This window comes from Arachis ipaensis, chromosome B9 (genome assembly GCF_059453495.1).
Source record: "Arachis ipaensis isolate K30076 ecotype BB chromosome B9, ASM5945349v1, whole genome shotgun sequence".
Lineage (NCBI taxonomy): Eukaryota > Viridiplantae > Streptophyta > Magnoliopsida > Fabales > Fabaceae > Arachis > Arachis ipaensis.
The window spans coordinates 4,786,624-4,803,057 of record NC_142444.1 but is presented as its reverse complement, the minus strand read 5'-3'; the positions used below and the strand labels follow the sequence as shown (position 1 = coordinate 4,803,057).

Below are 16,434 nucleotides of genomic sequence, written 5' to 3'. Positions count from 1 at the left end.
TCTTGTACATCACTCAAAGAAGTCGGGTGCCTTTTCGAGATGGACTGCGAGAAGGGACCTTCTCGAAGTCCATTTACTAGGCTCATAATCACTGCCTCTGTAGGCAGGTCTTAAATTTCTAAGCACGCTTTGTTGAACCTTTCCATGTAATCCCTCAAAGGTTCTCCGACCTCCTGTTTTACTCCCAGGAGACTCGGTGCGTGCTTCACTTTATCCTTCTGGATAGAAAATCGCATAAGGAATTTATGCGAGAGGTCGTCGAAGCTAGTGACCGACCTTAGGGGGAGGCTATCGAATCACTTCATCGCTGCCTTTGTCAAGGTCATCGGAAAGGCCTTACAGCGAGTAACATCAGAGGCGTCGGCTAGGTACATCCGACTTTTGAAATTGCTCAAGTGATGCTTTGGGTTGGTGGTCCCGTCATAGAAGTCCATATCGGGGCTTTTAAAGCTTCTGAGAACTTTCGCCCTCATTATGTCCTCACTGAAGGGATCTTCTCCTCCCAAGGGTGAGTCTTCTCGGTCGCTGCGAGAGTTTCTACCTTGGAGAGCGGGTTCTAATCTTGAGAGCTTTTCTTCAAGCTCTTTCCGTCGTTCGACCTCTCTTCTCAAGCTCCTCTCTACTTCTCGTTGCCACTCCAATTCTTGCTCCAGCTGTTCCAGCCGTCCTTGGTGGCCATGGAATAATCCCATGAAATCAGTTGCATGGGTTGTCCTTCTTTACCTGATTCCGTATTATAGATGTGTAATCCTTTTGTTAGTTAAATTTTAATATTTTAAATAATATAATCCTTAAAAAAAATTTTATATTATATACCAAAATTTTTGTATTATACTTATTTTGTTAATTGAATTTTAATATTTTTGACATGTAATTTTTTAAAAATTTTGGTACTATATACAAAAATTTTTGTGTTATGTATTAAATTTTTTTTTTCAATAATTTTGTTATATATATATATATATAGAAAAAAATATAATAATAATGAAAGAGGATGAAAAAAAAAACTAAAACAAAAGAAGAAAAATAAAAAAAAGCCGACATTACTAAAAAGAATCACATAGAAGAAAAAAAAAAGACAATAATGATATAAAGACAAAGAAGTAAAAGAAGAAGAATATAGCAATGATGATAATAAATTATATTTTTTATTTATTACATATTTTTATCTTATTTACGTATTATATTAATTTATAAATATTTTATAAAAAATACCTATTATACATATAAGCGTTTTTGGCTTACAAGTCATACAAGTTGGGTCAAACCCAACAAAAAGGACATTCACCCATATCAGTGTATTAACACGCGCTACTTAACGGTTTTTATAGTGCACTCACTCACCATTATGAAAAACGCTTCTTCTTCTTACTCGAACGAAACCACAACTGTCGTTTTTTTTTTTCGCGTTCCTTCTCCTCCTCCTCCTCTTCCTTTTTCTTCTCCTTCTTCTTTGCGTTTTTCCTCCTTTTTCTTCGCGTATTTCATCTTCATCGTCGTTTTTTATTACTGTTGTTGTTGTATTTTTTCCTCCTTCTCTTTCTATTGATTTTGCAACATTATGAATTTTTTTTCCTCCCAAAAAGAATTATGAGAATATGAAATAAGAAGATGAAGAAGAAGAAAAAGCAGAAGATGAGGAGGAAGAAGAGGAAGAATTTTGAATTATACAGAACTTATTAACACACATACACCAAAAATTCTTAAACAATATGCCCAAATATCTTCGTATTACACCCAAATTTTCTGCAAATATTGAAAAATATTTTTTCTAATGCTGCATTTTTTTTGTTCTTCCTTTTTTTTATTTCTTTCTTTCTTTTAGTTGAACAATTTAAGTTCATCCTCTTCCAAATAATTTTGTACCATAATGTGTTTCTTCTTCTTCTTTGTTTGATTTTTTTTATTCTTGTTAAAAGAGTAAAATAAGAAGAAACTTGAGAGGATAAAACAAGAAAAAAAATATAGATAAGAAAAAAAAGAAGATGATGATGATGATGAAAAGAAGAAGAAGAAGAAGCAAAAGATGAGAAAGAAGGGAGAAGAAGAGTTTTGAATTATGCAAAACTTATCAGCACACATATACCGAAAATTCTTAAATAATACACTCAAATATCTTCGTGTTACACCCAAATATAGAAAAATATTTTCTTTAATACAAAATTTTTACATTATATTCAATTCAAATCATCAACGATGAACAACAATTTTCACAAACAAAAACAACATTATTCACCTACAAAATCATAAACTACTAACGAAAACATTAACTAGAATCGAACCACACTGCAGCCACTTGATTGGATTCAAAATAATCAATTTTGTTCTAATTCAATTGATAATCTGAATTTGAACTATTCATTATCTTCAACAACGAGATAACTGAGGATGGAGGAGAAGGAGAAAAAGAAAAGAGGAGAAAAAATTCTAATGAAAAAAGAAGGAGGAAGAAGAGGGGGAGGAGGAGGTGTTGGTGAGAGAGTAAAACAAGAAGAAACTTGAGAAGGTAAAACAAAAAGAAAAAGATGAATAAGAAAAGAAGAAGAAGAAGAAGATGGTGATGATGATGAAAAAAAGAAGAAGTAAAAGATGAGGAGGAGGAAGAGGAAAAGTTTTGAATTATGCATAACTTATCAGCACACATACACCGAAAATTCTTAAACAATATACCCAAATATTTTCGTGTTACACCCAAATTTGCTGCAAATACAGAAAAATATTTTCTCTAATGCTACATTTTTCTTCTTCTTTTTTCTTTATTTCTTTCTTTCTTTTAGTTGAATGAATGTAAGTTCATCATCTTCCAAATAATTTTGTACCATTATGTGTTTCTTCTTATTCTTCTTTGTTTGATTTTTTTTATTTTATTCTTGTTAAAAGAGTAAAACAAGAAGAAACTTGAGAAGATAAAACAAGAAAAAAAGATTAATAAGAAAAAAAAGATGATGTTAATGATGATGAAAAAAAAAACAAGAAGAAGCAGCAGAAGATGAGGAGGAGGGAGAAGAAGAGTTTTGAATTTTGCAGAATTTATCAGCACACATACAACGAAAATTCTTAAAGAATACACCAGATATCTTCGTGTTACACCCAAAATTGCTGCAAATTTATTACATTACATTCAATTCAAACCATCAACGATAAAATATTATTCACCTACAAAATCATAAACTACTAACAAAAAAATTAATTAAAATCGAACCACATATTAGCTACTTGATTGGATTCAAAACAATAATCAATTTTGTTTTGGTTCTGTTTTGTAAAGGATACTCTTTTTCGAGTTATACATTGGTCTTTCACTATTCCGAGGTGTCTGCTCAATCCAGAATTGGAGTACCATCGTGAACTCGGATCCAAGTGTGATACTTACAAAAAAGATTCTGATACTCAAGTCAGTAAGGAATCACTTAAGAAAATGAGTTTATAATCAGTGGAGTGATACTGAATGCTCTGCCCCGTATCGTGGACCCTCATCCTAATTTATAGTTTGATTGAGGCTGAATTATTTATCAATTGGTGCCGAGATCTTCATGGCCGACATCAAAGAGAGAAATTTAGGAAGAGGTTTGTTACGTTGAGGGGTTTGATTTGATTTTAATTTAATTTAATTTGACCGAAGTATAAGTCAGTTTCTCCGACGTATAAGAGATACGATACATAACCCCCAAACTTGACTTGTTGAACTTACGTTTTAGTAAGTTAAACTTTAGAATGTGGTTATACTTCGGTCATGAGTAAGTATACTAGCCACAAGCTCAACGTGTGTTGGCGTTCCTCAAGCTTGAGTTGTAAGTAAAGAATAATAACAAAATAAAAATAAAAATTTTACTTTGTGAACCGTGTTTGTAATACTAATAAATGCATGGTTTTTTTTTTTGGTCAGCTAATAAATGCATGGTTTTTTTTTGGGCAAAGATAAATGCATGGTTTAACTTTTCTGATTGGTTTTGGGCCTTGGAAGCCTCCCGGACATTTGAACAGTTACGCTTCAAATTGCCCACTAAATTAGTGGGTTATAATCTGCCTTTATTACCGTTTTATTCTTAGAAAAAGACACTAAGGTTGACCCAAAGTTCTTCTGCTTAAGTGAAAAAGACATGACTTCTAGATGTTAGTTTCTTTGACATTTTACCTTCACAATGGTTAGGAAAAGAGAAAGAGTGAGAGAAAGATAAAGAAAAGAAAAAGGTGGTTGAAGTGAAAAGTGAAAACCCTTATCATTGGGTACAACTTGATGTGAAGACTCGTTCTTCTTCCTACTGCGATGAGGAATCACTTCGTGAGCTTAGGGCTTTGAAGTTAGTTAAGTATGGTTTGAATGTGGGTGTTGAGTTGCTTCCTTGCGACAGTGATCAGATAGTGTGTAAAAAGAAGGGGGATTGGGGTTATCAATGTAACTTCCAAGATGGAGAGGGAGGAGGAGGTTTACCGCCTTCAAGATCAGATTCGGTTGCTGCAGAATGAAATAAAAGAGAATGATAAAACTAAGGGTGAGATGACTTCCCGTATCCATGAAATTGAAGAGGAGGGAATGGAGATGTTCGTCGCTGGTTTTGACTTAGTTGTCAGTCAAGTTATGATGTTTTCTCCTGAGTTTGATGTCAGGAGACTTGACGTAGCTAAAATAGTGGTCCATGAGAAGCTTGTAGAAGACGAATCTTCAGCACCACTTCTGTGAAAATTATGATAATATATTCGTAAAAAACGGCCTGTATGTTTTGTGAAACAACCACCAAAAGAGTAAAAAACATTGTGAAAATTATGCATATTCTAATATGTTTAGGGAAACAGACATCAAAGAAGTCAAAGATATTCTACCGACATTGAGGGAGAAGGCACAAGCAAATTCCAGAACTACCAAACCAAACCCCAGCAATGATTTGAAAAGTCATTCAAATAATTGTTAGATAATGTATTAGGACCTGATATTTATTTATTTCTATTTTATGCTTATGTGTATGATTCAGTTAATAGGGTCAAAGTCATTAGTGGCCTCAGAGGCAAGTTAATCTTTTTTGTTCAGATAGTTTCTATTTTTAAGGAAGTGGAGTCCTATTCTTAAGGTAGTGGAGTGAGTGGTTAGTTTTTTTCTCTTTCTGTTATTGTATTTAACAGTTTATTGAATAGTGTCAAATTGTAGTTTTTGCTTCTTCAGTTCTCTAGTGTTCAACTCTTTCTCTCTTTTTCTCTGAACATACAACAGTTCGAGTATGAGTTCTGTAAATTTATTGCAGGACAGTGAGTGAGAGTGTGTGAGGATTGAGTGAAACAACAACAAATTGGTATCAAGAGCCTTAAGTATCTTAAGGGCTGTGGTGATAGAAGCTTCATCAACAACTATTGGGCTAGCAGGCATTGCTCCTCCAATCCTTGATGGGAGCAATTATCATGTCTGGCAAGTGAGGATGAAAGCATTCCTTGAAGGAGCTGATCTGTGGGAGGCAGTGGAGGATGACTACGTGGTGCCTCCATTGGTTGCCAATCCAACTGCAAATCAACAAAAGCTCTACAAAGAACGTGTGACTAGAAAAGCCAAAGCAAGATCTAGTCTCTATGCTGCTGTTACTCCTATTATTTTTAATAGGATTATGAGTCTAGAATCTGCAAAAGATATTTGGGATTTTTTGAAGAAAGAATATGAGGGAAATAAGAAGATTAAAGGAATGAAAGCAATGAACCTTAAAAGGGAGCTAGAAAGAGTGCAGATGAAGGAAAATGAATCAGTTCAAGAATTTGCTGATAAACTCCTAGACTTAACCAATAAATTGGCACTGTTGGGTACTGATCTTGGAGAGGAAAGACTTGTCGAGAAGCTCCTGTGTTCTGTACCTGAAAGATTTGAAGCTACTATAGCATCTCTTGAGAACACAAGAGAAATCTCAGAGATGTCATTTGCTGAAGCAGTTAGTGCTCTTCAAGCACAAGAACAAAGGAGGGTACTGAGGAGAGGAGATGAGCCAGTTGAAGGTGCAATGCAGGCTAGGGTGAAGCATAGAAGTGGTGAGAAGAAGAAGCAAGGCAAGCAGTTTGGTGCTCAACAGACCAGTTTTAGTTCAAGTGATGCACAAGTGAGGAAAGGGAGTGATGAAGCCTGCAAACACTGTGGAAAGAAAGGTCATCCTTTCTTCAGGTGTTGGAGAAGACCAAATGTAGTCTGCAGGAAGTGTGGGAAGATGGGGCACATAGAGAGAATCTGCAAAGAAAAGAGCTCTCAACAAGGAGAGGCTCAAGCAGCTGCAGGTGAAGTGGAGCAATTGTTTGCTGCTTCAGGCTTTGTGTCTCAAGTCTCACGTGATGGATGGCTGGTGGACAGTGGCTGTTCCAATCACATGTCAGGAAATGAGGCAATTTTCACTAATATTGACAGATCAGTCAATACTAGAGTGAGAATTGGGAATGGTGATCATCTAGAGGTTGAAGGAAGAGGCAATGTGTTACTTGAAGGCCCTGGAGGAGTGAAGCTGATGTCTGATGTCTACTATATTCCCAAGATAGATCAGAATCTTCTGAGTGTGGGACAGTTAGTTGAGAAGGGCATGAAGATTGTGTTTGATAAGAATGAATGTGCTATTGCAGATGAGGAGGGCAAACTCTTGTTTAGGATCCCTATGCAGAACAAAACATTTGCATTCGATCCTGCAAGCAAAGAGAGCAAAGCTATGGCATGTGTGCAGGGTCAGGAGGAGTTGTGGCATAGAAGGTTGGGTCACTTTCACTATAAGGGATTGCAGTTTATGCAGAGGCATGGTTTAGTTGAAGACTTGCCTCAGTTGGGAAGTGAAGTGTCTGATTGTGAAGTATGTCTGCAAGGGAAGCTAGTAAGAAAGCCATTCCAGAAAACAAGATGGAGGGCCAAGGAGAAGCTTCAACTGGTTCACTCAGATGTTTGTGGGCCTATGCCTGAGGAGTCACTGAACAAAAGCAAGTACTTTGTGACCTTCATTGATGACTGCACAAGGTTTTGCTGGGTCTACTTTCTCAAACTAAAGTCAGAAGTTGATGAAGTATTTCTGAGGTTCAAACAAGAGGTGGAGAATGAAGCAAATTGTAAAATAAAGACAGTGAGGAGTGATAATGGTGGTGAGTATACCTCAAAAAGGTTCAAAGCCATCTATGAGGACTCTGGCATAAAGCAGCAGTTTACAGTTCCTTACACTCCCCAACAAAATGGGGTGAGTGAAAGGAAAAATGGAAGCATTGTGGAGATGGGAAGATGTATGCTACAAGGCAAACAACTACCCAAGAGCTTCTGGGCAGAAGCAGTAAATACTACTGTCTTCTTGTTGAATAGGTTACCAACCAAAGCTCTCAACAAGCAGACATCATTCGAGGCATGGCACGGATACAAACCAAAGGTTAGTGGACTAAGAACATTTGGTTGTCTATGCTATTACTTGACTCCTTCAGTCAGTAGAGACAAGCTTGATCATAGAGGTGAGGCTGGTATCTTTGTAGGGTATAGTTCTCAGTCTAAAGCCTATAGAGTGTATTGTCCTGATGCACAAAAGATTACTGTGAGTAGAGATGTGATTTTTTGTGAAGATAAAAATTGGGAGAGGGCAGTATTTGAAAAGAAAATGGCTGACAATATTGTAGTTGAAGCTAATGTGCAGAATGAGGATGAGTTAAATGAGGAAGCAGACCTACAGAATGAGTGTGAGCTGATTGAAGATGAATTGATTGATAGTTTTCCTATGCGAGGTACAAGACCACTGGCAGAGGTCTATGCCAGATGTAATGTGGCTCTCCTAGAACCAGGAACAGTTGAGGAAGCAAAAGGAAGTGTGGAGTGGGCCTCAGCTATGAAAGAAGAACTGAGCATGATCAACAAGAACAACACATGGCAACTTGTGTCTAAGCCTGATCACAAGAAGACTATAGGTGTCAAATGGGTTTTTAAGACAAAATTGAACCCAAATGGCACTGTGAACAAGTATAAAGCCAGGTTGGTTGTGAAGGGATATGCTCAAGTGAGTGGGGTGGACTACTCTGAAACTTTTGCTCCGGTTGCTCGCATGGATACCATCAGATTGCTACTAGCTGTTGCTGCACAGAAAAGGTGGACCATCTATCAGCTGGATGTGAAATCAGCTTTCCTAAATGGTGACCTATCTGAGGACATCTATGTAGACCAACCAGAAGGATTTGTTGTTAAAGGCCATGAAGACAAAGTGTATAAGTTGAGGAAAGCCTTGTATGGGCTGAAACAAGCTCCCAGGGCTTGGTATAGCAAAATTGATTGTTATCTGCATCAGCTTAGGTTCCAGAAGAGTCTAAGTGAAGTCACTCTGTACTACAAACAGAGTGAGAGAGGCCTTGTGGTGGTGTCTATCTATGTCGATGATCTGCTTGTTACAGGAGAGAAGGAGAGTGAGATAGTGAAGCTGAAGGTAGGACTGATGAAGCAGTTTGAGATGACAGATTTGGGGAGAATGTCTTACTTTCTTGGCATGGAGATTCAGCAAAAAGAAGGTGAGATATTCATCTGTCAGAGAAAGTACATCAGAGAGGTCCTAAAGAGGTTTGAAATGGGAGAATGCAAGACAGTCACTACTCCTGTTAATCAGAAAGAGAAGTTAAGCAAGAGTAATGTGCAGGATTCTGAGCATGAGAATGAGTACAGAAGTCTAGTAGGCTGTCTAATGTATTTAACAGCTACTAGGCCTGACATTCAGTATGCAGTGAGTATTCTATCGAGGTTCCTTCATTGTGCAGCTAAGGAACATCTTACTGCAGCAAAAAGGGTGTTGAGATATCTAAAGGGGACTCAAAGTTATGGTGTGAAATTCAAAGCAGTTCCTGAGATGAAGCTGGTTGGTTTTGTAGATAGTGACTGGGGTGGTTCGGTGGAAGACATGAAAAGCACAACGGGTTTCTGTTTTTCACTTGGATCAGGTTGTTTTTCCTGGAGCTCAAAGAAGCAGGAAGTTGTAGCACAGTCTACAGCTGAAGCTGAATTTGTGGCTGCAACTGCAGCTGCAAAGCATGCAGTATGGCTCAGGAAGTTACTCTGTAATTTGGGGCTACAAGAGAAAAGATCAACTGTGTTGTATGTGGACAATCAAGCTGCAATTGTAATTGCTCAAAATCCAGTCTTTCATGGCAAGACTAAACACTTCAAGCTGAGATTTTATTATCTGCGTAAAGCACAACAGGAGGAAGAGGTGGAGCTGAAGTATTGCAAGACAGATAATCAGATAGCTGATGTCTTCACCAAGCCTCTTGCTGTTAGTCGATTTAGTCAATTGATTCATGAAGTTGGAATGTGTCCAGGTCTCTAATCCAAGGAGGAGAAATGTTAGATAATATATTAGGACCTGATATTTATTTATTTCTGTTTTATGCTTATGTGTATGATTCAGTTAATAGGGTCAAAGTCATTAGTGGCCTCAGAGGCAAGTTAATCTTTTTTGTTCAGATAGTTTCTATTTTTAAGGAAGTGGAGTCCTATTCTTAAGGTAGTGGAGTGAGTGGTTAGTTTTTTTCTCTTTCTGTTATTGTATTTAACAGTTTATTGAATAGTGTCAAATTGTAGTTTTTGCTTCTTCAGTTCTCTAGTGTTCAACTCTTTCTCTCTTTTTCTCTGAACATACAACAATTCGAGTGTGAGTTCTGCAAATTCATTGCAGGACAGTGAGTGAGAGTGTGTGAGGATTGAGTGAAACAACAACAATAATCCGATCAGACAAATTAATCCATGTAAAAAGTAACCAAAGCTTCAACAAATATTTGAACAACACAAGTGACATTGACGCATGAATCTAAGGCAAATCAAGAAGAGAGAATAGAGACGGTGAGAGATTGTATCATATGTAACTGTTGGCTCTTCAGGTAACTTTTAATTGGCATGTTTTGGAGCTCCTTGGTACCCTAGATAATTCCTTGTGGATGCGCTGTTTATACTTTCGGCCAAGACTAGGATCAGCATGGATTTTCATTGTCTCCAAAATAGGTCCTCTCTCTAAAAGATATGCAACAAATGCATGTTCATCTGCAGAGTCTTGATATCCTTTAAATTCAAAAATCTTGAGATGTGATATAACACAATCAGGATCCTTCATTGGCAGTTTCCAACAATTAGGTTCCTCAAGTTCCAATGTGGAAACTTTCTGGCAACAATAAACAAAACTTTTCAAAATATGAAAGCAAGTAATGAATGGAAATAGACACACAGCTAAACTAGAAAAGAGATCATACCTCCCGGTTATGAAGAGTGAGAACTTGAAGCATATTGCAGTTATGAAGCAATTCTATCATAAATCCAGAGTCGAAATATGGAATTTCAAGCTCTAGATTAACTAAACGGGAAAATTCCGGCAACTCAAAAGGGGAAGCACGAAGCAAGCACTGTGTGTAGAAGACAAGAATATAATAAACACAACACATAACTACAATTAAACTTCACCAAAAATTGGAATAAGTGACATGGAGTAAGCCGTTGAATGGACAATGTAATTTCGATAAGAATATTACCTCCATAGTGGAAAGTTTCAAGTCCAACAGTTTGGTTTGGCGGAGTGCCTTGAAAAGCTCAAGCACCCAACCAATCTGCTCTTGGTCTTGATCAATATCAAGATGAGCTTCCACCATGTTGGGATAATCGCTAATTGAAACCTGTAAGCATCTTGCCCATAATGTGATACTTAGGTATTCGAGTAACGGGGTGTTTATCACAAGTTCCTGAATATCATTAAGATCTTCTTCAGTGTCATCAGCCTGTATTAGGGTTAAACGCTTCAACGTACGAGGCATGTGGAGTTCAGCAGTTTCCCATGACTTAGTTGGGAATGCTTCACGTAAAGTGAGCTTGAGATTTTCAAGAGCCCGGCAACTGCATATAACATAGTTCGGGTCCACACAGTCTAGATCCAACTCTAGGTTCTTGAGAGATGGCAATCGAACCCATCCAAATCCTTCGTAAACAACCAAATACATACGACCTCTCAAAACAAGGGACTCGAGTGATGTACTGGTTAATACCTTTTGCGGCAATTTGACTCTTCCATATCCTTTGTGGTGATGGAGAGATAAATCGAGATACAGCTCTTTGAGGTGGGGACCAACAACACTACGTAACCATGTTGTGGAGCTTTTCCTTTTATCTATAGGTATTTCACAGGTGAGGCAAAACTTCTCGACATGGGCAGCCGTGCGCTGAGCGAAAACTGAGTCGACGAAAGCAACAAATCGATGTCTCCCACCGGACAGATAATAAGGACTCTCTTCACTATTGTCTAAATCCAAGACTAGAAGATCCTTCCAGAGGTGGCGCCACCGGCGAGCCAGGACGCTGGTGGCCATGGCGCATCTTGTTGGGAGGAACGAGAGAATATGGAAAAGCAAGAAATCCGGTAAGTTACTGATTATGTCTATTTTTGGGGTTGCTGTTGTTCTTGTTGATTCCTTTCCTGATTTCTTTGGCTTCCGTTTTCCCATTGTCGACACTACTGAAAAATCAAAATGAAAACGAACGAACAAATGAATGAATTGATTCTGCTGGATTTGTTTTTTATTAAAAACCTTTTACATGTATAGCATGAGAGTAACACAACTCAGTTAAATAACTGTACATTCTCAAATGAATGAATGCTAGTGGATCATCGTCAAACAAAAATGAGTGGTTAGACATACCAGAGTTGATGATGACTTCTGAGTTGTGAGTGGGTCTATTAGAGTTAGACCGTTTACTGTGAAATCTTGGGCGGTGGTGTGGTGGTTGCTTGGGTGTCGAGAAGGCCGGTTGCGGAGGTGGTTAGGGGACTGGCTACTTGTATGTGTGTGTCTGTGTGAGAGACTGAGGAGAAGGAGCACAAATTGGACCGTTGTATGATTTTCACTACGTGTCGTGCATGCTTTTCTCCTCACAGCGGTGCCACTCATACCAATATGCCTCTTTCTGTACTGGTACTTGTGTGTGTCTGTGTGAGAGACTGAGGAGAAGGAGCACAAATACCGTTGTGTGATTTTCACCACCTGTCGTGCATGCTTTTCTCTTCACAGCGGTGCCATTTATACCAATGTGTCTCTTTCTGTACCTATTCCTTCCCTCCGAGTTTACCTATTCCTTCCCTCCGAGTTTACTTTCACTTTGAACCCACCTAGTACTCTAGTAGCACCTTTCTCTCTTCTTTTTCTTTAGCCGCTTAACAATTTCTTCTTCTATTTTTATGAAAAAAAAAATTAAATACTAAAAAAAACAAAAATGTAAAAATATTAATGATCTTAAATTTCATATTATAAATTATTTTTTTTATTTTGATTATGTAAGTTTATTTTTTAAATTTTTTATATTTTAGAATTATTATTATTAAAAATTTAAAAATATATATTTAAATAAAATAAATGATATATGATATAGAATTTTTAGGGCAAATTATGTAAATGAAATGGATAGAAGAAATGTTTATGCAAATACAACAATTGAGAATCGTTTACCTTTATGTCCTGTTACTGTTTTATACAATGTGGTAATCTACTAGGTTTTAGTAAAATATACATAAACCATGATAGCTATGGTTTATGAAGAGTACATAATGAACATAAACTTTGGTAACTTACCACGGTTTACTAGAAAGAAAACTCTATATATATACCAAGAAAATCTTATGTGAATGAATAATACTTTATATTAAATTATTAATTTTAGTTACACTTAAAAATAAATAATACTTCAAAAATAACTAAAAAAAATTTAAAAATCTTATTTTAATCAACATGTACATAAAATATTATACGAAGATAAGTATAAACATCAGGATAGTCAATAAGTAATTACCGAAGAATAAAAAGAGTAAAAAATAATTATAAATTCTAAGAGTTGAAATAGTAAAAATAATGAAGAAGAAAAAGTTAGATATATATCAATTAAATAATATTATAAATAAAAAATTTAATTTATTATTTTATAATATCATTTTTAAAAAAAATGCATGTATGCATATAATGAATTCTCTATTTATATTTGTTAAAAGTTGAGACTGCAACTGAGACTGTGAGAGTACAGTATATTACAGAGTACGTAATGAGTACTAAACCATATAAGTTAAGACTATTTTTTTTCCTCTTCATCCCTTCTAAAGTATACCTTTTTTTTTTAGAAAAATCACTTCATTTTTAATTTTTTTTATGTAAACCATATGAATGCAAAAAAAATATATACTCCATTTACTCTCAATTTTTCTTTGACTGTACATTAATCCAGTATAAATAAATATCTTTCATACTACCACAAATTATTAAAAAAGTTATAACCACTTTTCTTATAGTTATCATAAAAATGGAAGAATTTTTGGCATGGTTAATTATGAGTCATTTTTTTCTTGCAATTTTTTAGAGAAAAAAATAAAAGTAATAGATAATTAATTTAATAAATAGAAAAAGATGCAAAGAGATAAAAAAATTAATAAAAGTAGACAAATAGCTGAAAGAAGAAAATGGAATAAGAAAGAAGACGAAGTGATTGGAAGTTATGCGTGAAAGGAAAAAATAATCGCAATATAAATGAAAAAAAAAAAGTTAATTAATAATTTACTTTTTTGACCTTTTTCAAAATAAAAGGATATATCAATTACTCTTTATTAGTAGGGTTAAGATGAGAAAGTACAAATTGGACAACAAACTTCTCTATGCCCTTTATAAATTGTTATAGATATATAGGCTCTCATAAACGGTGGTATTCTACCACGGTTTATGCACAAAATTCTCTCATCCTAAACCGTGGAAGCTTACAGTGAATTATGTTCACCTTCAATTCATAATCCGTGATTTGTTCTCACGGTTTACGTTCACAAGACATCAAGAACAAACCGTTGCATCTTAGCACGGTTTATATATAAGTTGTAAAACGTGATATGATACTACGAATTATATAAAGATGTTTCAGGACATGTAAATAACCAATTTATAAATTTTTTTTTCCATTTATTTCATATAGGTAAATTGTCCAAATTTTTATTATTATTGTTAGAAATTGAATTTAGGAATATATATATTACAAAATTATTATTATTGTTAAAAATTTAGGAATATATGTTTAAATAATAATTAGAAATATATATATATATTTGAATGAAATTAGTTAATGAATATTTTAATTAATGATAATATTTAAAATAGAGTAATGTGATAGATTAGTAAAAATATATGTTTAGAATTTTTTATAATAATTTTAGTAATTATAATTAATTATTACGTTAAATTGTTGTATAATATTTTGTAATAGTTTTGGGAATTTTGATTAATAATTAGATTTTGTAAAATATAATATATTTTTGTTCCGGTAATAATATGAGAGTAACACGACACGGGTAATAATATGAGAGTAACACGATACATTCTCAAATGAATGAATGCTAGTCAATCTTCGTCAAACAAAAATGAGTGGTTAGGCATACCAACGGTTTCGAAGCAGATAATGATTTCTGAGTTGTGAGTGGGTCTGTTACTGTGGAATCTTGGGCGGTGGCGTGTTGGCTGCTTGGGTGTCGAGAAGGCCGGTCGCAGAGGTTGTTAGGGGACTGGCCACTTGTGCGTGTCTGTGTGAGAGACTGAGAGGAGAAGGGGCACATTGGACCGTTGTGTAATTTCTATCAATATGCCTCTTCTTGTAAACTTCTTGTAAACTTTTGATTAATGATTAGGTTTTGTAAAATATAATATATTTGTGTTCTGGTAATAATTATTTATTTATTGTTAAATTTTTAATTGATAAAAATATATTATTGTAGTTGAGATTTTAATAAAATAGAACATTATTAGTTAAATAAGAATTAGATTTATTTATTAGTTATTATTAATAGTAGGTTAGTATTCATTGTTAGTGATATAGGAATTATCTATGATTAAATAAATAAATAATTATGTAAGAATTCAATTGGAAACAGTAAGAGTGAGTAAAATATGTATGATAATAATATAGTAATTTTTAAAAATTAAAAAGCATTCGAAATAATTTTTAGAATTATTAATTAAATTTAGCAGTTAAATTATTATTACTCGAGAGTTTAGTAAATTGGATTTAGTAAAATTATTTGTTTAAATTGGATTTAATAAAATTATGTATGATAGCTGTGTGATTTTAATTAATATGTCTTCAGTAGTTAATTGTGAAAATTTTTTAATAATAATAGTTAATTAATTTGGTAGGTTAACTATATTTATGCATACATGGTAATTACTAAATTAGCTAATTAATAAAAAGTTTAGCATGAATTTAATAAATTATTTATTCTAATTAGAAAATTATTAACTTTTAGTAGTAAAATAGTAATTATTAATGATTTTACTAGTAATTTGCTATCTTTTTGTAGAGTTCACAGAATTTGATATGTAATCACCCACTGCCTCCAGATCGGTACAATCATAGTGTGAAAGAGTATTTACGATTTACTGATTTTTATCATGTTTCCCAAATTGGAATAGTTTAATGTCAGAAAATATTGGTAAATGCTCTAGTCGAAAGGTGACATCCAGACACACATACCTTTCACCTTCCGGTTAGTGAGTGTGCTGTGACACTAAAAGATGTGTCTGTTATTCTTAGTCTTCCGACGAACGGTCTTCCAGTCACAGGGATGACTATGAGTAGTTTTGAAGCTTTATAGGTGGAGTGTTTGCACCAATTTGGGGTTGCACCGAGAAAGTCAGACTGTAGAGGAGGCTTCATAAAACTGACGTGGCTTCAGGATTTAAAAGAACATTTACAGTTGATTGACGAAAACAACATGTAGATGTACGTGAAGTGTCACACTATGTTGTTATTTGGTACAATCTTGTTTGAAGATAAGTTTGAGGCATCTGTGTACTGAAAGTTTCTGCCTTTGCTTCGTGATTTTGGCAGTACCAGACAGTATAGTTGGGGATCGGCATGCCTAGCACACCTGTACAGGGCATTATGCAGTGCATCTCGTTTTGACTGTAAGGAAATCGATGGTCCACTAACACTTTTGCTAGCTTGGGCTTGGATCCGTCTACCATATCTTGCGTCAGTTCCTAGAAAATTCCGCAGTTTTCCGCTTGCAAACAGGTAACATTATAGACTTGCATCGTATCTTCATATTTAGAATCCAATTGTGTTAATGAAATAAATCTTATTAGGTGGCGTAACTGGGAGCGTGGAGACCGACGCTATAGATATCTTACTCTTGCTCACTTTTTAGAAAGGCCTTGGATAATCTTCAGGAATACAGGTGTGTTTTTATTAAAGAAGTATTTGTTTCGGGATTAGTGTTATTATTATTTAGATTGTAATTATTTGTTTCTTTTAATGTGTATAGCAGTTTGTGTGGGTTGTTTATGGTGTTGATCGCGTTGATCCAGACATAATTCATGCAGACATCTACATGCACTCAGTTGTGTGGAGCGCTATGGTACCGTTGGTATCTTTTGAATGCATTGAGTGGCATACAACCGATAGGTTTAGGCGACAGTTTG

General features: G+C 35.1%; 1 protein-coding gene across 2 annotated transcripts; it reads right to left on the bottom strand.

Moving 5' to 3' along the window:
* Nucleotides 1-4,797: 4,797 nt before the first annotated feature.
* On the bottom strand, nucleotides 4,798-14,581 carry LOC107619806 (F-box/FBD/LRR-repeat protein At4g26340-like). 2 transcript variants are annotated; one of them, XM_016322085.3, is made up of 5 exons: nucleotides 14,397-14,581; nucleotides 10,477-11,450; nucleotides 10,201-10,350; nucleotides 9,715-10,112; nucleotides 4,798-4,925 (listed from the first exon to the last, which is right to left on the bottom strand). In XM_016322085.3, exons 2-4 carry the CDS (start codon nucleotides 11,437-11,439, stop codon nucleotides 9,831-9,833), a joined length of 1,395 nt encoding a protein of 464 aa, XP_016177571.1. In that variant the 5' UTR covers nucleotides 11,440-11,450; nucleotides 14,397-14,581; the 3' UTR covers nucleotides 4,798-4,925; nucleotides 9,715-9,830. The 2 variants fall into 2 exon arrangements, with proteins under 2 accessions (XP_016177571.1, XP_016177572.1); XM_016322086.3 differs by lacking the exon at nucleotides 14,397-14,581 and adding an exon at nucleotides 11,635-11,917.
* Nucleotides 14,582-16,434: the final 1,853 nt, after the last annotated feature.